The following is a 23,870-nucleotide window of genomic DNA, read 5'->3' on the forward strand; positions in this document are numbered from 1 at the left end:
ATATATAATGTGTATTTATTATTTTATTAATAAAAATAGAATATTAAAACTGTGCTTGCTTTATCTATTACATACCTACTTATTGACCTATAGTATTATTATACTATTATATGGTAATATAGGTACCTACTTAATATACATAAATTATATGATGTGTATTACATTTGTTAGGGCAAGCTATTTTCTGCAAAGATACACTAATAAAACATTGTAAGTTCAAACTAATACTTCAAAGTTTAAATACCATAAAAGTATGTTAATAAATAAAATATGTAATAAGTATTAATAATCTAATAGTTTCTGGTGCCTACAATATACACATATATATATAATTTATGAGCTTAAAATAAGATAATAATATAGTCTATAAAAATGCCAAATTCAAATTAAATATCATATTCTAATTTAAATTACCGTATTAAAACGGTAACACGAGATGAATACTATACCTACTTAGCCACTTAGATATAATTGTTTTATGAAATACTGTAAATTACCTATATTATGAGTTCATTATTAAAGAAACACGAAATAATTTAATCAATTTAATAACATAAAATAATAATAAATTATATTTAATATGTAAGGTAAGTACCTGCCTACTTTAATATAAATATTTTTTTACAAAATCAATAATTCTTATACATATAATATGTATTCTGGTATTCATGATACATAAATTTGTAACCAATAATCACGACAACGAGTCAAGTCAAACACAATTAATAGGTAGGTATATTATAATTTATACTAGTATGAAAAGTATACTTGTGCAGCAAAAAAAAATAATACAATAATATATAAGCCATGTATATCAGAACATTTTCAGAACAACCCAATGTTATAAAATATAATTTTGATTTTAATGTTTGAATGTGATTATTGAGTAATCTCCGTACCTATGAATAAATATAAATAAATATTTCCTAATTTTTAATATTTTAAAATGTATATTATTTAAATTTTAGTTGGAATTATTTAAGTAAATGTTAATATAATATTGCATGATTGTGGTATGTGAAACGTCTTAAAATAATTCATTTTTTGCACTTTCTAAGTGAAATAAACTTTGAGAAATTGAGACTACGGTACTCTCGAGGTTATTAAGAAATATTGAATATTTTTACATACCTATGTATAACATAATTTAGTATAATTATTTACACCTATCTATTAATTTACATAAAAAATTATACATAGGTACTATAAAACAAAAATAATATATACTTATTTTGTTTCATTTTATTTATGTTGTATTTTATACAATATTCGGTATTGAAAGTACATAATGCCGAATAAAATATTCTCATATGTTATTGGTGTTAACTGGTAACAATATATCATTATTATTTACTATTTCATCCCCTGAAATTAAACACATGTCCATCTTTACATGGTCGTACAGATCATACTAAGTACTTAAATCTCTAACAGTGTTTCATTTTTCGACGACAATACAAATAAAACTAATAATAGGTTGTATTACGCTTTATATTATTTTTATGTTGTACCCATAAAGTATAAGGCATAAAAATATGTATACTATAATATAATGTCAACAGAATAAAACAATAATAAATTTGGGGACTTGGCTACTCACATAATTAAAGCGACTTTCATTATTAATTTTTATTTTTTAACAAACAATTAATAACTCATAAATATGAAACTTTAGCCATAAAATTTTAATTCAATAATAAATCAGGATTTTAATTATTATTCATTTCTTCATAAAAAAGAATATTAATATAATTTTAACTTCCTTATAACTAATAAATATAAAAATATTAACTTAACCTAACCTATTAAAATACTAAACAGTACAAATTATCTTAATTTTCTGTAAGCTAGTTAATATGGACCAAATGAACATGCATGTTTTAGTATATTGTTTTACATTTCTTAACAGAAAGTTTGGAGTTTTGAACAATATAACAATAAATCAAAATATGAAACTTAAATCTTACAACTTTTTGACAACAAATAAAAGGTACTTGTAAGTGATTTAATTGAAAACTTAATGTTAAATTGAAAAAATGTTTGAAGTGAGTATGGTGCAAAGTTCCCCCAAGTTCATATTTGAAAATGACTCGACCAACTTAAATGTGTTGATTTGGTTATGTAACTCGACTAATTTTTAATAAGTAAAATACAAAATTGAAATAGTTCTCCATAAGTACAAGTTATGTTATTAACAATAATATACTACTATACTTTATATACCTAATAATACTACTGACAGAGTAAAGAATATAGACTACAACCTACATGTATATATTATAATTTATAAATTATATTACCAATGAATTATGTTGATTTATTGTATGTACATCATACTGAGTGCAAAGAGTACATTACTTAGAAATTTGACTCATATTACTTTTCATTATTTCTTTGTGCAGGATTGAGTTGTCTATGCATGGCTTGATCTTAAAATTATTTTTCTCCTGTTGGCCATAATATCTAGATTACAATCGTGGCATTGCCACTAATTAAAACATAATATTGGATTACTTGATACTTCATGACATGTATAATTGTAAAGGTAATTCAATGTAATCAAGGTACAGACTTAGGTTAGGATTTGGACAAAAGTATTAAGTTCTAACACAAAAAATACAATTCAGTTAATATAAAATGTTCATATATTATTATATTTTGTTCTACAATTGTAACTAACTCGGTTCATTCATTTTTACTCATAAAACCAATTATCTTTGTTTTGTTTTTTCTTAATTTTTGTACAAGGTAATAATATAATCATAATCGATTTCCTGCATGTTTAGTACAATTGAAATCTTGTTTTTGTTTTAAATATAATTTAAACTTACAATTTAAATCGGGTATAAATGTATAATAATAGTGATATATAAATATTATTAAACCTTAACTCTCTATATAACAGCATAAATGATAGGCTACATACACACACAGACATATATAATAAATACATATATATGTCTGTATGTGTATATAATGTATATAATTATTTATATTTAATTTACTATATAATATTATGCTTTTAATATTAATATTTTTTATTTAGTTTATAATAATCAAGAAAGCGCACCAGGAAAAAAATAATAATAATAAAAGAAAATTAAACAAAAAAATTAGAGAGTGAAAAATGTTGAAAATAATAAATTCTTTAATTATAATATAAAAAGAAAAAAAATAATAATGATTGTCAGTGGTATTATTATTTTTTTTTTTTTATACGTCTAGAACGAGATTTTAGTTTTACGTTCATACAATAAAAATAAACTGTGGTAAGCGACACAAGACGAAAAACAAATTAATAATAATAATTAAAATTAATATAAGTAATACAATGTAAAAAATAAAAAACAAATTGGTGTTCATAATTGTCACGGTACTACAGACTAATTGACTCAACAATATTATATATTTATATATAAAAAAAATTATTCTTAGGTTTCATTTAAAACCAAAAAAACACTTTACATAACAAATTTATGGTTAATATTTATTTTTTTTGCTTGGTATTACACACATTTAAAAAATATTCTTCATTATGTTGTATAAAAATAAAAAATTGGGCACCGAATAATAATTGAAAACAATATGAAATTAACTGTCAAACACACACACAGACATACACTCAATTTTTATTGCATTTGTGTTAGTATTAAAAATTATTTTGGAAATTTTTACAAGAAAAAAATCATCAACAGGCTGAATACTAGTGGCAAAGCACACAGAAAATATTTTTTTTTTACTTATATAGTAATAATTTTGATGATAATTATTAATTATTGTTAAAGAATGAAAAATATTTTTTGTGTGTTTAGCCACTGGTTGAACATTCAGTCTTGGTATTTTAGAATATCAATCGGCAACTAAAAATTACTAATAATACAACAAATAGTTTGAATAATATATTATATGTGCATACATACATAAATTATATAATTTTTTTTTTTTTTGTTTAAATTTTTTTTTAAATTTTATGTCAACAACACAATAATAATAATAATAATAATAATAATAATAATAATAGTAATAATAATAATAATAATTTTACAGACCAAACTGGTTATAATTTAAACAATTCTAAAGGTATGTATATATATATAAATATTTATATATATTTGTATATAATAATGATAATTATTATTTGTTCAAAAGCATATTATTATTATTTACAATAAATAAATAATTTAATTATTTGGGCGCATTTATTTTTAAAAATAACCTCAAGTAATTATTATATTTGTTTTTTTATATTAGAAAACCATCACAGGGCGGTTTCCTTACTGAAACCTTAAACAAACTTTTAGCTAATGTTGTAAAATTGCTGTTATGGCAACAAAAACAGAAAAAAAAAAAACAACAAGAAAACAAAAAGAAGAAAATCATCAGGGAGCCACTCGCTTTGGAAACGTATGCAAGAATAACTAGTTGAGATCAAACGAGGTTGTTCCCCCCATGGGTATTTTTTCATCTTTTTTAAGGATTTTCAATATCATTTCACAAAATTAAGTATTTTCATTTTTTGCTGACCATCATTTGGTAACTTGGGTTAATTATTTTAGTTGCATGTTCACAACTAATATAATGACCTATTTAATGTGTAAGGTGGTAATTGAATAATAACTACTCGGTACCTCTTTCAAAATACACATTACAATTAATTAATTATAGCATTGTACCAGGTTAAGTAAAATATAGATGACAATATATGCGCTGTTGACATCCCATAAATCAATACCTTAACTCGTTGAGTGGTAACAATATAATTTTGTATGTAAGTTGTACAGTAGAAACAAAGTAAGAAAGAAAAAGAGAAGTAGGAACAAAATGTCGTATTTGACATTTACCTTTCTAAATAGTTATAAAATACAATTTAAATAATATGTCTTTCAAGTTTTTAGGCTAATAGTAGAGTTATTTTGTACAGCCTATGTAGCTTTGACTTTGCACTGGAACAACATACTTTATACTGGTTATTAAAAACGATTGTTGAATCATAAACAAATTTATTGAAATGTTTTAAAAACTATACTTAAGAATTAAACTTTACTTAGTTAAAGTAAACTAACATTTTAAAATAAAAATTATGAGTTTTGATTTAAGCTACATTGGCCGTAGTGCAACTTTAAAAAACAATATGATCGAGTTCATAGTCATTATCACAGGCATTAATTATCGATCTAGATTAAGGTATCAGTGTCTAACACAATACTATAAAAACGTTTAATGAGCATCAAGGAAATCAAAGTTAAAATCACCAAACGTTTGTTGTTTGTTGTTAAAACCATTCTTATTATCACTAGCGAGTGGCTGATCAAGGAAATCAAAATTGAAATCACTGGGACTAAATGAATTACGAGGCGGTAATCCATTATTAGTATTTAGCATAGCTGTTTGATTTGCAACAGGTGCAGGTTGCATTGCTGTGCTTGTTGGCTGGTACTGCTGTTGATGTGGGTTTGCTCCGTAGCCAGCAGCCATGTTACGCTGGTATGGATTGCCAGTATTCATTGTTGCCTGCTGTTGTTGCTGTTGGGTGAACGACTGTTGTTGCTGTGTTCGCATCATGGACGGATGCTGCTGGGGTGTAGGTTGTTGTTGCTGATGATGATGCTGTGGATGTTGAGAGTGTTGTGGGTGTTGAGGGTGTTGTGGATGTGATGGATGTTGAGGTTGTTGTTGCTGTGATTGCTGAGAAACCATCTGTGCATTACTGGTCATACGACTCTGGCCACCTCCACCCATTTTAACATTCATCGCTTGGGACATATGAAGATTTACTGACATCTGAAAACATTTCAACATTAAAATTAATTTTAATCAAGATTACCTTTTAGGTAAAAGTTTCTAATTTTTTTTAAAGTTTTTAAATATAAAGATATGGTTTTGAAATAATAAATATAAAATAGTAATATCAATTACTTGATTGTTTTGTGACTGCATACTAATATTGGCATGTTGCTGCTGCGTCATTGTTTGCTGTCCATTAGCCATTCTGGCGGACATGTGCTGCATTTGTCCAGCCATCAAGTGAACATTGTTCGGTCCCGTTTGGCATGTATTAATATTTGGATTAGCACCACCGTAACCTCCACCAATATTGTTTACTGGAGTGTTACCTGCTTGGTTTAAATTGCCAACTACAAAAAAAGTACATTTATTAGAAAAAACAAATAATATAAATAATACTATTGATTAGTATCGACAACCATAATAAATCAGTATAAGTAATTACTTGAAGCTTGGGAAACTGTTGGTCTAAATTGATGCTGTTGGTGCTGGTGTGGTTGAGGTTGTTGTTGTTGATGTGGTTGATGTGGTTGTTGTTGGTGCTGCTGTTGTTGGTGTTGGTGTTGTTGCTGTTGCTGATGCTGTTGTTGTTGTTGTTGTTGTCTTGCTGCTAAAAGTTGTTGCCAATCACTGTTAAATGCTTCTGAACTAGGTGTGACATTTGGTGGTCGTTGAAGATTTCCTGAGCCTGGATACATCATATTTCTTTGAACTGATGACATATTACGATCATAGCCACCAGCCATTGGACCTCCACCACCAGTATTAGCCATTTGTGATCGTAGCATAGGCCCTAAAAATGAATTAAAATCTTTAATATATACTCTACCAGTTATTAAAATATAAAGCATTTTCTTACCTGAAGGTGGAATAGGTTGCTGTTGTATAGGGCGTCTAGATTGAGCGCCTTGAGGTAAAGACTGCCGTGCTGATGGTATGTATCCTTGTGCAGGAAACTGGGTTTGGCACATACCCATATTTTGGGCAACATTTAGTTTGTATTCAGGAGGAGGTGGTCGACATCCACCAGGACCCATCATATTCATCTGGTTCTAAATACGTACAAAAATATCAACCAAATTAAATACAAGTTATGTTTAAAAAGTAATAAATTATGATAATAATCAATGTTAGTGTACACTTACAGGTGTCCTATTCATGTGCTGAGGTAACATGTGATGTTCATTATTCATATTGGGCTGCTGTACATTAGTTGGTGGTCGAATATTGGTTGGGCTAGCTCCTGCACTAAGCAGTCTGGCACGCTGTTGTGAAAATGTCATACTCTGTGACTGAGTCATATGCATATAAGACTGTTGTCCATTGTCTCCACAATTCGTATTATTATAATATTGCTGAATGGAAGCACCACAATTTGGCGCTGTTGTCGAAGCGACTGAAGCGTTGGTCATAAGTCTGTCTTGAATGGCCTGTCCTTGACCAAAAGCCTACAATAAATAACATAATTAGAATGTCTCAAAAACGACATCATGACACAGTTAATATAACTCTCAACTAAAATTATTAAAATAATTTTCATTATACATAGACATTTGGGATAACAATTGGAAAATTTAATTTTTAACATACATCGCCGGTTGTTGTTTTTAAGTATCTCGACAACTGTGGTCTATTGAACATAATATTTTCAAAATATATACAATTCAAAAACGAAACCAAAATATGGTTAAGAATAATAGTAGTTAGGTACTATTGCAATATTGTTGCAACAACTTAAAGAAACTACAATGTATCAATATCCACATTTTCACGAGTTAACGTCAATAGTTTTGAACCGCGACAATATCTTGTCGAAACACACACAAGGAGAACAGTGTCAAACGTTTTTATGTACCTAGTAGAAGTTTACCAATCGACCGTAAATAATTGAACTGGGCGAGGTTTAATGGTCTTCTTATAATTAGTTTTCATTTTCAACTAATCGTATGCAATATGTGTTATTAAAAATAAAAGGAAGACTAATAATAACAACGCTCTAAATTACGCCACGTAACACGCTATTACTAAAACAATATTGTCATTTGTTTCAGTAATTATTATTTATTACCAGACAAAAACAATAATTTTATTATAATATGCGTAACGTTATTTTTATCGGAGACTAACGTAACACACTTAGACGCGTGGTATTCGAAATGATAAAATACAATAAAATATAATAATAATAATATAATATTGAATTATCTATCATAATATTATAATATACGACCACCTAATAATACGGCAATAATCATTGGGTGCAAAACAATTGCAATGATATTATAGGTTATATAAGGGAAAAAACGAAAGAAATTTTTCCGGTTTGTTTCAACGTGAACGCGGGCATTATAGTAACAATAATAGTATAACGGCTTGGAGCGGGAAAAGGAGTGGACAACGATAAACACACACCACTGGAGAGTCCGAATAATGTTATATTTTCGATTCAAAACGCACGCGCGCTTTTTTTTTTAATGAACCGATCGCCACACCACATCAAGGACGGGAATCGAAAATTATTTTTCTGTATTTGCGCACCTGTGGGAATTAATAAAAGATGGAAAAAAAAGTGTCGGTATTGGTTTCGATATTCCGGCGGATAATTATTATCCTTGAACGTTGCAGTTAATTTATGTCAACGAACGAGCGAGGTGATAGGTAGGAACGACGATTTTCGACCAACAGTTTTATAAAATAATTTTTATTATTATTTTTTTTTTTTTAATCGCGTGTATAATTTTTTTTTATTCCTGAACGCGACAGCAAATGGTAGTCGCGTTATTATAATAAATAAATGCAGGAAGTCGACATTGTCTTGCATAATAAGCCATCGATGGCTAATGCTGTGGAGGTGGAGGTGGTGGTGGCGGTGGTGACTGGTGGTGATGGCAGTGACGGTACCCGCGCGCGTATACACCGCGAGCACATAATACACGCGCGTTACAAATATTACACTGTTGCCAACACACACCCGCCGCCGCAACTCGGATGACACTTGGATTTAATTAAAAAACCATTACGCACACGGTGACACGGCCCCCGCGCAAGTCTTGTCCTATGCGTGTAGTAAAAAGTACGTATGTGTGTTACACGGAGTTTTGATAGACTCTTAAAACGCACACACACGTGTGGCCGTTGGACCAGTGGTTTTTTCTTTAGTGATGTTCATTTTTTTAACAGCCAAACTATTTAGGCCAAAATAATTAAGCTAATAATAATAATCCTAATCGAACGGGAGACTATAATATTATGTAGGTAGTGTGCGGAGCGACGAGAGAGAGAGAGAGAGAGAGAGAGAGTAAACGAAATACCGTGTTGCCATGTGCCCCCTCTTCCATCCTAACACGAAATCCTTCCGTCGCTGGTGCCGAAGTCATGATGACGGCGACAGCGATGCGATTAGCACGGCCGAAACGTGAACTATTTTTTCTCTCAATACATACAATATACATGTATATAATATGCGTGAGTTGAATAACTGCTGTTACTTCATCCGAGAGGAGAAAGCCGACACAGGAAGTGGACTAGAAGAAAAAATAATACACACAAACCACATAGTGTACACACGAATAACATCGCATGATTCGCCGTACGAGACGACATTACTCCGAGTGTCCGAGATACACAATACGAGCGTTGCGCATATACCAATAAACTTTGGATAACATTATGGAATATATGGTCAGCTCAGAAGTGAGATGTATAATACGGCGGGGGTGGGTGTGGGAGAGAGTCGAAGAGAGAAACGCGTGCGGATTGAAGAGGTATACGACGAATACACACAACGCTTCGCCCACTCGAACCTCTACGATGTTATATCGATAATAATATGACTTTCGAGTGGATAACATAGCACAACACACAGTGCACGAACTAAACAATATTATTATATAATGTACACATGGACCACCACTCGAACGAAAAGTATACCTAATAGAATTATACGACGACACAAACGATCTTAATCGTTTTCATAGTGGACCGAAGTATATTATTATGGAATACACTACATAATATTATAATATTGTTACTAAATTTCAACGGTGTTGTCCGACCTATCGAAATTTTTTTTATATTTTTTTTTAATAAAAAATTAGTAAATCGGGTACAAGAGCTGACGTGAAATCGAAAATGTTGGCAACAAAAATAATAACGTCAACAAATATTATATTTTTCTTTTCGTATATTATCAAAACAAAAAATTGTGAAGAGGACACCACACCCAAATATGTTGTCTCAGTCTTAGAAACGTATGACAAGATAAATTTGTAATCAGCTGACCGTTCTATTGGTAATAAACTTTAATAAAAGAGTAAATTAATCTAATATCAAATTTCAAGGTAAGACTATCGGTTCTCATAGGATTTAACGATATTTTTTAAGCGAGTTATGAGTGTGTAAAATATTAAAATTTAAAAATTCTCGTTTCACATAAAAATTAAAAATCGTAAAAAATTTCACGAAAAAACACGGATAATGCTGTTACATGAAAGTTTGATAATAGGCCAATACTGTGTGTTATTAACGTTTACTACGCGAAATTGGAATTGTTGAATACAAATTTACCAAGTCCTATACGACGGAAAGACAACACGTACGGCGTCATCTTAATTATTAATTGTTTACGGTTTACAAGACTGTTATAATTACCTGTTGTTGGCCTTGTTGACTGACGTGCACTTGTTGGGACTGGGCCATTTGGAACGAGTTGGTCACTACGTCCGGGCTGGCAGCGTTGGGCTGCTGCGGAGACAGGACGCCCGCCGAGGCTGCACCCGGCGATGGCGTAATCCTGCGGGCCGCCGACACGGGATACTGAGGACTTCCGTGACCGTTATACTGGTTGTACCGGGACTGTGGCGACTGGAGGGGTTGTTGTTGCTGCTGTTGTGACGTGGGTGGCGGTGGCAACTGTTGTTTCTGTTGTCGCTGTGTCGCCACCGTCGGTTGCTGTTGCTGTTGCTGTGGTTGTTGTTGTTGCTGTTGCGGTTGCTGCTGCTGCTGCTGTTGCTTCATCCTGGGCTTGGGTGGTTCCTGAGGATGGTAATAGTTGTTGTTTTCCTGCTGCTGCTTTTCCTGTTGTTGCTGCTGCTGGTGGTACATTGAGTTAACCGGTGACATCATGTTATAACCGTTCGGGTTGGGAGTACCCACAGGAGTGCTGGGCGAGTGTATAAAGTCGGGCACGGAACCGGGTGACTGGTAAGGGAAATCGTAACCGCACTTTTCCGGCCTTTGCTGCTGGTTATTGTGTTGTTCGGCTAATTGTTTTAGCGTCTCGGCGGCCACACAATTTGAATAATTATTGTTGCCGCCGCCGCCGCCACCACCTCCAACAACGCCACGTTGCTGCTGCTGGTGTTGCTGCTGTTGCTGTTGTTGATGTTGTTGTTGGTGTACTTGCTGCTGCTGGTGGTGTTGATCGTAAGGCGACTTAACCGGTGGTGTGCACCTAGCATCGGGTTCTGTCTTAATGGACCGCTTGTCACACAGATCCACCTGGTTGAAGTCGGCCGGCGTGATACCTTCACTGTTGAGATCGGATATGATCTCAGTTAACGTGTCCGTATCGACATCTAACATGGGTTCGTTAGTGTTATTGTTTATGAATGACAAGTCATTCAAGTCACCGTCGCCCGGGAAGTCCATCAGATCCGGCTGCTCTTGCTTACATTCATGCATTGGGTGGTCGGTCGGCGGGCCGGCTGCACCCGCTGCACTTCCTGCAGGAATTCCACCACCACCAGACGCAGTGGGCACAGTACCACCACCAGCGCCTGGGCCTCCACCTGCCGACTGTTTAGTGGTCACGTCGCTCTGCACTGACGTGTTGACCGACGTGAGAGTCAGGTTGGTGGAGATCTGAGCGTTATGCTGATGTTCACTGGTGCTAAACTCAAGTTCCTGCACGATTTTCACACTAAACTTAGCATTGTTACTCGCGTCGTTTTTGGCATGAGGAGACTGTTGCTGTTGCTGCTGCTGCTGTTGTTGTTGCTGCTGCTGCTGTTGCTGCTGCTGAGGACCGCCGCCGACACCATTGTTACCGCACGGCGGGATGGGTACGCACTTGGGCGGTGCCGGCATACCATCGTGGTATACGCCGTCCGACCCATCCATGTCTTCACTGGATGGTCTCTTGGTGCCGAATTTCTGCAAAAAGAGTAAAAAAAAACCTTTTAATAACCGATAATAGTTTATATATATAACGCAAAATTGATGTATATTTGTGCATGCGTATTGTTTGAAAAAGGTACGGTACAGTGATAAAAGTTCGAAAGTTTTTTCTTGTTATTTGGCAGTTCCGGAACGTGACACAAAGGACATATCTAACTATATTATACTATTATAGTGTAATAACACTACTTTCACCGTGAACGGACATAACGGTCGTCGTTGGGGGAGTGAAGACGACGATGTATCGTTCTCTATATGAATGTATGTGTATATAGTAATAACATACGCATATAATCATATATATAAAACCCGTAATTAATCCATAAATATATAAGTCGTAGAGATTTTTTTAATACATAGATATATTGTGAACGAATAGCGAGATTTAATTAATGATTGAGCAGTTATGCAAAACGCCAAAGAATGTTGGCCTACTTTTTGTCACAAGCCAGTGTACTGTTCCCGCGCAATCATATATACAATGTTATTATACAGTGTTCCCCAGTTGAATGTTGAAACGCCGTGAACAAATGGACAATATCATATACAACAGTTATACGTATACCAGACACAATACTCGGATAACGTTTTAGGACACATATTATTCTAGTATAAATGTTAAAAAGATTTTCCCCATCACTGGTTTACCACTAGTTAACTATGAGTGGATAGACATTATTGATTTACTGGGTAAACACACCAGAAGACGATTGTCTTATTATTATACTAATAGCGTACCGGTAGCACCAGAGCTGTTAAACGGTCATCAACCTGCACATAGACAGAGAGATGGTAGTAGTGGCAGCGGTGGCTGCCGCTTGCATACAATTTTTTTTCTAACAAGTCAATTTCTTACGGTTGCCCTCATAATTATAATTATAGGAATTGCAAACACAAAAAAATCCTGATAATACAGAGAATATATAAAATTTTGATTTTAATAAAAATTAAAAAAAAAAAAAAGATTTTAGAATAAGAAATTATTTTAAACACATTTTAATACTCATTATAATATGCATATACGTTAAAATAAAATTCTACAATGTTTTAATATCGATTAAACAGAGTACAATGATGACTTTGGCGGGAACTTTTTTGCGCGCAAACCTTTTTTGGCATCATGAAACCATGAATGGTTTCAAACGAACCGCGGTCAAGTCAGTCATGTCAGTTATACACTTATACCTAATAACTCTGATAATAAGTCTCTCTCTCTCTTTCACACTCATACACACACACACACACACACACACACACACACATAAATACATATTTTTTATCGAAAACCTAAGTAGGTCATATACGTTATAAGAATTCACATTTTCATTCACCGGACACACATAACATACACACACTAAGTACACGACCGTTACCTTGCTGGAAGGTTCGTTTTTTTATTTCTAGCGTGTATGTATAATATCGTAACACGGTGCAGTTATTATAAATATATACGTTCTGCATGTGTAATGGTCGTCGCGAATGACGCGCTACACACACACACACACACATCGTATATTATATATATATATAATATATATATATATAAATATATACACAACTATATGTATATATATATATATACATAGTAACGCCGCGCAGAGGGTTAATCAATACCGGTCGACTGAGGCGGCGGAGCTTTCCGTCTTTATGTATATACGGCGGCGGCGGCAGCGTCGTCGCCGTCGCGCGTCGTCCGTCTGTTCGTCCAACCCTACTCACCCCACGCGAGCGACCGCGCGTGTGCATATATATATATAGGCCTGACGGGGTGAAATCCCGTTCACGTATACATACAATATTTTACTAAAACGAATATCGAAACGAATTTAATTTCCCGTCCGCCGTAATGACTAAGTCCCCCACCCTTAGGTGATTATAAGACACGATCGCAACGACATTACATGTCGATCGACAGAAATAAAACAACGATCGACGTACATCGCGCGATTTATACGCGGCGGTGCGGGGTCGGTGTTGTCGTATTGAACCGAATAATATTTTAGTATATTATATTTGGCACGAGACGACGACAATATCATTATCGTGCTTATATCACGATATACATGATATATACACACGATTACGTGACCAAGACACGATTTTTCATTGGCGAGCGCTAATGGATTTTCCTACTGTTTTTATAAAAAAAAAAACATGTTTTCTTCGCGGAAATTCGATTTGAATTTAAAAAAAAAAAGAACAAACGACGCGTGCCTTACACGGTTACGGTCCTCGCACAGTTCGTACACGCGGCACCACACGTGTGGCGTCATGTGGTCCGTCCATCCGTCCGGCGTCGTCGTCGTTTCTCGCGGTACAGCGCAAGCGTCTTGTGCGCATCGGCCGTGTGTCGACGTCTCCTATAACCACCGCTAACGCCACCACCACCGCCGACGCCAAAACCCCCGCGCGCGACGCCACATATCGTCGCCGAGACAACCACCCCGCCGCCGGACCGACCGTAACTGTTGCCTACACGGCGCGCCGTCCAATTACGCATATTGACGCCACAGCCGCCGCCGCCGCCGCCACCACTCATTCAACGACGGCGTCGGGCGAGAGAGACTGCGTCAGGAAGAGAGCACGCTGGCGCACTAGACATCGGTTTGTGTTTTCGCACGACCGTGAAACGTCCGAGTCCGAATTTAAAACACGACGATAAAAGTCGAAATCAATCGATGCGAGGGAGTAGAGAAAAAAACAAATGAAGAAAAAAGAGATCAAGAGAAATTCGACGTCTCTGTAACCGGAAAACGAGTTTTTATCCAATCAATTTTTTTATAATTATATCACTGTCGACGGCTAATTTTTCGATACCGATTTCTTGACGAGCTACATGGCTTGTATAGGTATACAAATATAACAGCTTCACAAACAATGTGCGGTATTATATTTATAGCACCCGCCTACACCGGGAGAGTTGAGATCACACATGTACGTCATCCAGACTATACGATAAGTGAAGGCAATTGAAGTGTGTTAAACAAAAAAAAAACACGATTTAAATTTTAAAAAAATTAGGTACAAATTGTACAAAAAAAAATGGCTTCAATAACATCGAAACATTTATAACCAAAGTATTAAACTAAACTTCTATCGAGGAAAGAAAAAATATTGGATTTAATTACGTAAATATGGCTGTATAGATTAATAAAAAATATAACATTTATCTATTGATGAAATGTAACAAATCAATTATCACGTACTCATGCATGATGAGCGACTAGCTATTAGTTAATATATAACGTTACCCGCAGACTAAATCATTTTAAGACACATAACTAAAGTCTATATCATAAGTGAACGTTAATAAAAAAAATATATTCACTCTACGTATACTATGGTATTATATTATATAATGAGCCATTTGGTATAAATGGATATTCTTTAGAATTGTCATTTCTTTTTAATTGCCTACGACGAAACTTCTTTCTGTTCTGGTGATATAAAATTAAAAGTCTTGGCAAGTGCTGCTCTTGACAGTATTTGAAATTAATTGACTATCATTACAATAAGAAAAAACTTAAATAAAATGAACAAATTGAAATAAAAGGGTAAAAAAGAGTCTGAAGAAAATGGTTTCGGTAAAAAAATTAACTTCACCATAGTAACGTTCTTTCATAAAATGTATGTTTATTCAAGTTTGCTTGAGGTACGTAGGCACACCACGTGAAAAAATATTACTAGATTGTAACATTACCTATTGAACACTGGTTCATATTGAAATATTCATAAAAAAAAACTGTTTGCACAATACCTACTATATACAATTATTAATAATATATGTAGAGATTATTGTAAAGGCTTTATATACAGACTACCTCAGGTATTTTCTTTCCAATACTGGCATTGACCACTTATATGTGTAATTCTAATCATAATACGTACTACACAAATACCAAATACGAGTATAAACTAAAAAATATATGTTTGCTAAATGGTAATCGAATTGGTGGGTGTACAAAAATTGAAAAACGAAAATAGATTAGCGATACTTTTGACATTTTTATGAACAGTTTTTATTTATTTTCTCTCAATATACAATGTTACTAAACCATATATTATAAACACAGACATTAAAAAGCCCACAAAATGTAACGATTTTCATTGGCTAATAATGTGAGTTAATTTTATTTTACACATAATACGAGAACAAATTTATTTTTGAAATCCAAAATCGTTGATATTAATATTATAACATTATAAATTGTTGATATTTTAATTGAAATAAGTATTTGTATAGATACTTAAAAATACTAGATTAAAGGTGATTGAAAAAATATTTTTCATGTATATCAAAAACAAATAACAAATAAATATATATAATATTCAATTTGTTTAAACTAAAAAAAAATAACCTACAATGTCGGTGATAAATAGAAATGGGATTAAGATTATTATAGTATGTATAATCATACTCAGGAGAAAGGTACCTGCGCAATATGCTCAATGTGCGTACAAGACGATATAAATTTCTTAGTAGGTACCTACATAATATATTATACCGTTAACTTATTTCTGGTCGCTAAAATCTGATACGAATAATATCGTAGTTTATAGTATACTTAGATATTATTATAAATTCAAGATGATTATTAAAAATAATTATTGACTAACTATACAGCAACTTTTGAAAACATTTCCTACTGCTACTAGGTACGATTTTATTCCTTATAATATTTAAATAATTAATAAATACGATATTAAGTTTGGTGCCCGAAAATTAAAAAAATATATATTTACAATCATATTGGTCAGCGATTATTAATAGCGTTTTGCCGTTTTCGCAAGATTATATTTTCGTGCACGCTGTTTATCTAATGCATAGACGTTTTAAAGCATGTTTATAAAAAAAAAATCCGTTCGTTACCGTCTATATAGAATCGAAGAAAATGAGAATTGATGCCAGTTTATTATTTTAAACTATGACTGAACATTATACATCGATAAAGTTTTGCAAAGATAATTTGCATGTAATATAGATTCCATTATAGAAGTACTGATAGAAAACCACGCGTATCAGACTGCAATTTAAATCTTAAGAGCTAAAGGGGATTTATCGAGGCTACTTTTAATCTTTTATAATATTCGTAATGTTTCTATGTATACGTTTTAAAATAATTATTTTATACTCCCGCACGTGTTGTTTTCACGTCAATGCGTACCTATCATACAATAATAATCGAGTTATATGGCTGCAGATAAAACAGTTCCTTAAATAGTAAAGCTTAAAGAGTACTGTTAACACACTTGATGTATATACAATAAGCATATTAAGGTAAATTTTTTGTGGAAATCTTCAAGCAGTTTTTGTCAACAAAAATACATCTTCTACTATATTGTATGGTTATGTGTGAACGCAGTTTACGATTAAACGATATCACTTGATAATATTACATTATATTTTGTGGGGATGACGAGGACGGGCATAGTATAAGTACACTATAGTGTACTATATACTGGTAAAGTAGGTATCATCGAGAGGGACTGCCGCCGAGTGGCTTTTCGCGTTCAACAGTGAGGGGAGAGCACGCTCGAAAATGTATTATATTATATACACACAAGTAATACAAAGGTTAACACAATAATTGTATCTCTCAAACGCACATACCAATAATATAATATAACAGCTACCACCAAGCCATATACCACACACACGGATTGGCCAACTGGGAAAATTTAAATACAAGCACAACACGACGACGTAATATTTGTTTTCCGCTCGAAAGTCAAACAGACGTAATCATTTTTTCATTTTTATTTTTTTTTAAACGCTGTCGACGCGTCACCGCCAACGTCATCATTACGACTTTTATACACCTATATACCTATATAAGCCCTATAACATGATGACATTATATAAATTATTATATTATATTGTTATTATTACTATTTGAACGAAAATCGTACGCAAAATTACAAAATTCGTTATTTTCTCTTCCAAACACCGTGCAGTTATTGTCTTTTAACCTCGGACTGTTTAAACACAGTTGCGACACTTCCCCACCACCCCCGCGTACCTCGATCGTCGCACAGTTTCGTGTATAATATTATGAGTGTGTCGCAACCTCGACCGCGGCGCGCAACGTAATTTCATTTCATTTTTTAAATCCATAGTAATTTATATTATGCGCGCACACTTGTGTACATATATTATATTGAAGTACGCCGTAATATTTATATCATAATATAAAAATGACGTTATAAAATTATATTTCTATATAATGATCGAAATTTGGCAAAACGCTACACCACTATAAAGCGGCACAATAAAAATCGGGATAAATCTCTGTTCGTTGCGTCTCTCTAATCTCTATATATATATATGGCACACGAAAGGTCGGAAAATCAAGGAAATCATCGTCGACCGGAGGCACCTGTTTGGTGGATTTTCGTTGCCTATACGGGCGCCGCCGTGCACGATCGCGATCATCGATATTATTCATAATATAGGTTCCTTCTTCTAGAAATTTCGTATTTTATAATATTATTATTGTTATGTTACGAGGGCTTGTTGAATGCATCGCAGTGCACACGCAGCAGACACGGACGGACGGACGGAAAACGACGGCGGTGACGAATCACAATAAAAACGAACGTCGCGTTATTGTATTACGTCGAAGGGGATGTGTGTGTGTGTGGCGGAGAGTGAGCTCAGCTCCGCTGCAGCTGCGGATATTCAATATTGGCACCCTTTGACCCCCACCTATTAACAAGGAGGATAATAACATGTGTGCGCACAGAGTGCTGCCGGCGACCGCGACGACGACGGCGGCGGCGGATTTGCCCGGCGCGGACGATCGCTCTGTATACAGTGTGTCGGCGACGGTCCCCTTCTTCCCGGCCGCGTACACGATATACGGAGAGAGCGCCGCGCGCGCACGCACACACAATACTCTGCTGCGGGTACGGTACGCGCGCCATAATATACGACTATAATATATTATAATAATAATAATAACACACACACACGGGAGCGCGCGGCTTGCGAGTACGCATAATAATAATATATTATAACGACGACGACGACAAAGGGAACATACACAGACTCGCGCACGCGCAGATATTATATTAGAGTACACCTCTTCGCCACCCAAAGTCCGAAGAGGGTAAATGATATTATATTATACTATTATTTTATTTTACACGGTAAATCCACACCGACGGAGAGGAGAAACACATTTCGACCGACCGTCTCCGTCGTAATCATATTGTGTGCGGCGCGCGTGTGTTTACCCGTAGCCGCATACCTGAGGTCGTAGTAGGCATAAAATATTATTTCGTCTTCTGTACCTTCGACGTAAGTACCGACGACTACGACGGAACGAGTGCATGACGTAAATCGACGACCGATTTCGATGTATTATAGTAATAATATTACCTACACAATCTTGTGGATTGTTTCGACGTATAGGTCAGATACGAGGCGAGGGATAAGAAAGACTCGTGTTGTTCTAGTTGTGCGAGTTTACCCTACTGTGCCAAAACACACGAATCGCTATTGTAAACACGCTGTTATTGTTATTATAACTGGACAGAGAACATAATGATATTGTTTTTATTATTTTGTTAAAAAAATCAATAATAACCCTAAAGAACTTACGCGATTAAACCCCCTAATTAATATAAAAAATAAATTAAAGAAATCGACCAACCACCACGTCAAGGCTTAAGGGCTTTTAAGCAATCAAACGGTTTGGTCGCGGGTAAGTTAAGTTTGTCTTCTTGACGAACGTAACGATTACACGTTATCTAAGAGAAAACGTAAAAAAATAGTCCAAAATAATAATAAGAAATTTAAAATAAAAAAAAATACCAAAATATACAACATAAAATTATAAATCTGGCTTTGACTCAATATAAAAACGAATTTGTTTCTGACTTTTTTTTACCGATTGCGCAAAACAAATATACAAATGCTACAAGTCCTGTGCCCTAATTATCATTATTATATTTATATAATATACAAGTGTGTAATACGTATGTAACCGAGCGCGCAGCGGCCCGTAAACGCGACACACTGGCAAGCAAATGAGTGGGAAAAAAAAAATTAAAAACCATTTTCGATTCGATCCGAGTCGAATAATAATATAATGGTATAGTAATAGTTATATTGTTATTTATTTATTTATTTTCGAACCCGATCGGCCGGCTTTACGGCGCACGATGACGGCAGCGACACACGCGACGTCATCGGAACTACAACACAACGACGTTCGTTCGGCAAACAACTCCGCGGCGGCGGCATCATCGTGAAACACCGTTATCACCGCGCAAAAATGTGATACACCGGGCCGGTGGAAATCGTCGGAAACGCACTGAATACTGAATACTGATAAACGTTCGAAAAAGACGAACGCAATTATTACAATGTTATATAATAATTATTTAAATACACATTATACAGATGATCGCTATTAAAAAATGATTCTAACCTTCGTCGAAGCCAACAGTATAATATTATAATATTAATTATAAATAGAACAGAAATCAACAAACGTAACAGACGAGAAAAGTGTGACGTAGTTGTGTTAAAATGTAATAATTATAATTTTAATTTATAAGATAAAAAAAATAAACCTATATATATATATAATATATATATATATATTATCCATTATATTCCTACAAAAACGTGAAAATTAATTTTTTTAAATCAGAGGTCTCTTCCGGCAACTGTTCAGTTTTGCTTTCTCCAAAAACAACTGTTGTTTAAGTGCTATACATCCGTTAATACTACACCGTTAATAATAGTAATAGTAATAGCCTTTCTAGAAACAATCCATACGGAAAATTAGTTTATCACAAACGAAATATGAATACTCTTGAATACTCTTGTACACCAAAATTTAAAATAATTCTTACTATAACGAATAATTTAGTATTTCAGTCACACAATTGTACTCTAGTCCGACTACATAGAGGATCTTCAATCGACGCTGCTAAACGTAAATAACACTAATTGCATATGTACGTCATGAGATGCATTTTACTTATTTTAATCTTTCCAACAGTTCAAATAATTCAATAAGCTATATTATAAAGCCATTATTACCTATTTAATTAATGAAAAAAAATAGTTATGATAATAATATATTAATATGAGAATATAAATGTTTTATTAAACAGTTTAAACGTATATTATTCTAAAATTAAAATATTACTTATTATTAGTAATGGTTATAGTTATTACTAATAACTAATAAATAATAATTTATAGTTTTAATCAAAATAAATCCTAATGAAGACTTAAGACGCGAATATGAGGCAAAGGTCAGTCTAAAGTATAAAACCGAAATATGATTTTGAATTACTTAGTTTAAAGAAAAAATATATTTATATTATTATTTAATATATCTTAAATATCAATTTAATATTAACACGTTAGCAAAATGACATTCAATTTAATCTTTAATTGTACAAATAATCAATATAATCGCGGTTACAGCATGAAATAAAAAAAGTGGCGCTTAAATGGCGTACGGACTCACATATAATTCACATGTAATGCTTTGTCAAGTATTCTTGGGATACGCGTGATAGGATGAAAACTATTTTTTTTTGTTCCTTGAAAATATTTTATTTTAATTATTTTTGTTTTATTAATGTCCTACAATATAAAATAATGATTTTATTTGAATTTTGAAATTCTATCGTACTAGAAACAAATTCTTTGTATAACAGTGAAATAAATATATTTCACGCATTTGATCATCAACGAAGCGTAAAATGGTTTTTGATAAGTAGAATCTATTTTTATCAATTTGATTTAAAATAAAATAAAAAATAAATATAATATTAATGCATAAAGAAAAAAAATACATTGAATAAAACAACTATAAGTCAATTCGGTATCGTACAGTGATAGGAAATAAAACATTTATATAATCATCTATAATCTATACAAGCTAAATGTAGTAAAAACACAGTGAACTTATTACTATACATTAAAAAAAAATGCATCCCACATTTTTATGCCCCAAAGGAAACTCATTTGCTTTGATTATTTTTAAAGATATTTTCAATTATTCAACTTCTATTAAAAATTTGAATTTGTTAAGTCGAAATGAATTCGAAACACTCATATTATAATATATAATATATATATAACATACCACTACGGCCAGTCTTCGTCACAAAGTTCACATCATTTTTCCCCTCCAGACCGTGCATTATCATCATCAAACAAACCTACAATTTAATTTATGGATCTTCACAAACACACACACATATACACCGTATAGATAATATTATATACATGTATAGCTGATAAGACAACGGTGACAACATTTTTCTTTGTCGAAGTCACGTTTACGTTTCCGATTAGATTACACACAGCGGGAAAAGAGGGTATCGCCAACGGAGAGGATGAGGAGGAAGAAGAACAGCGGTAGTGGCAAGTAAGCATCCTACTTGTGTGAATCCGTTTCAAGGATCACTATAAAAATAAATCACTAAACATTTTTCTGAAAAAAAAAACCGATAAGACTAATGACGCCAACGATAATATTATTATCGATCGGGGCCGGTTGCTGGCAACAATCCGTGTTTACGAGAACACAAGACGTGTGAGCGAGTGTGTCGGATTTTGTTGTAATAATAACACCACAACTACGGTGGCGAAACACACACCGTAAAAACTCGAAACGAGCAATTTCTTTCTATTTCGATCTCGTCGTCGTCACCTTCTAGGTAGTTAAGTATAAAAATCTACAGAAGAAGAGAACCAAAAAAAAAAAAAAAATTAAAAATATAAACGTCCGAAAGAGGACGACGAACGCGCGATGGAATCAACCTGCAAAGGTCCCGGACGTCCGCAGTCAGTAATACGTGTTTTAGCGTAAGGTCTTTATCTGAGATGTAAAATATCATGTAACCAAATATCGAAGATACACGCTATATAAATCGATGGAAAAAAATGAAAACAATTTTGATTCGAGATGTACATGATATTTTATTATCTTATATTTTTGTCTCATTATTTTGACGATATAGCGATGGTCGTGAAGAAGAGCAGAGAGGAGCTCGCGAGATTCTTTTGCCGCCGCCGGGGCAGTCTCGCACGGGCCAGACGAGACAACAATATTAAAGCTGCGCGCCTTGTAATGTGTGCGCCGCCCGCGTATAATATGTGGTCCGTCCCCGCCAGTCTTTCTTCTTCCTCTGCCTCTATCGCTCGTGGCGTTTACGGCGGCGGCGGCGGTGAAGAGAGATTCTCATCCGGTGACGATGCTCAAGAGACGGAGGAGAATACACGACGACGACGACGACGACAAAGCGACGGCGAGGGAGTATAATAGCAGCAGAGAGAGGAGAGCATAAGAGAGACGGACGGATGAAAAAAAGCAGGTGTTTGACCCGTAAAACATTGACCAATGAACACCAACAAGTGAGAGAGGTGAGAAGGTACACAATTTGACCCTCCCCACCACCACCGCCGCCGCCACCGCCGAGACCAATGCCACCGGTGCAGCGAAAAGGACATACCACACCGGTGTACACTCCGGAGGCGAGAGCGACGTATGTGTGTGTGTGTGTGTGGACAAGCCGCGTCGTGTACAGGAGGAGTGCGGTAACAACAACATCGGCGCACATCCTGTGGCACATATTATTACGATCACGAGCAATCGGCTGGCGCGATCGACTCCCAAGTATACAATATTATTATTATTATTATTATATAGGTACACCGCGACCGCTACCTACTGCACACACACGACCTAACCGATACGACACGAGCGCGCAGTACGGCAAACAACAACAGCTACACTGTGACAGTGTAAAAAAATGATTTCGTAGTCTCCCGAAACGCGACTCTGCCAGCAGCTATGTGGAGTCTGGTACGGACGAAATCATAAGACCCGAACACTCCGCCCGTACCGCAAACGCAGACTATACGGTGGCGATCG

The 23,870-nt window shown here is 34.2% G+C and overlaps 1 protein-coding gene across 1 annotated transcript in view; it reads right to left on the reverse strand.

Moving 5' to 3' along the window:
• Window positions 1-2,627: 2,627 nt before the first annotated feature.
• LOC114132637 (neurogenic protein mastermind-like) overlaps window positions 2,628-23,870 on the reverse strand; it is a 33,312-nt gene continuing 12,069 nt past the window's right edge. Inside the window, exons 3-8 of the mRNA XM_050210998.1 lie at window positions 10,435-11,937; window positions 6,930-7,232; window positions 6,644-6,836; window positions 6,230-6,577; window positions 5,917-6,134; window positions 2,628-5,781 (exon numbers count right to left, since the gene is read on the reverse strand). Coding sequence (XP_050066955.1) covers window positions 5,218-5,781; window positions 5,917-6,134; window positions 6,230-6,577; window positions 6,644-6,836; window positions 6,930-7,232; window positions 10,435-11,937 — 3,129 coding nt within the window. The 3' untranslated portion in view covers window positions 2,628-5,217. The remainder of the gene's footprint in view (window positions 5,782-5,916; window positions 6,135-6,229; window positions 6,578-6,643; window positions 6,837-6,929; window positions 7,233-10,434; window positions 11,938-23,870) is intronic.

This window comes from Aphis gossypii, chromosome 1 (genome assembly GCF_020184175.1).
Source record: "Aphis gossypii isolate Hap1 chromosome 1, ASM2018417v2, whole genome shotgun sequence".
Classification (NCBI taxonomy): Eukaryota; Metazoa; Arthropoda; class Insecta; order Hemiptera; family Aphididae; genus Aphis; species Aphis gossypii.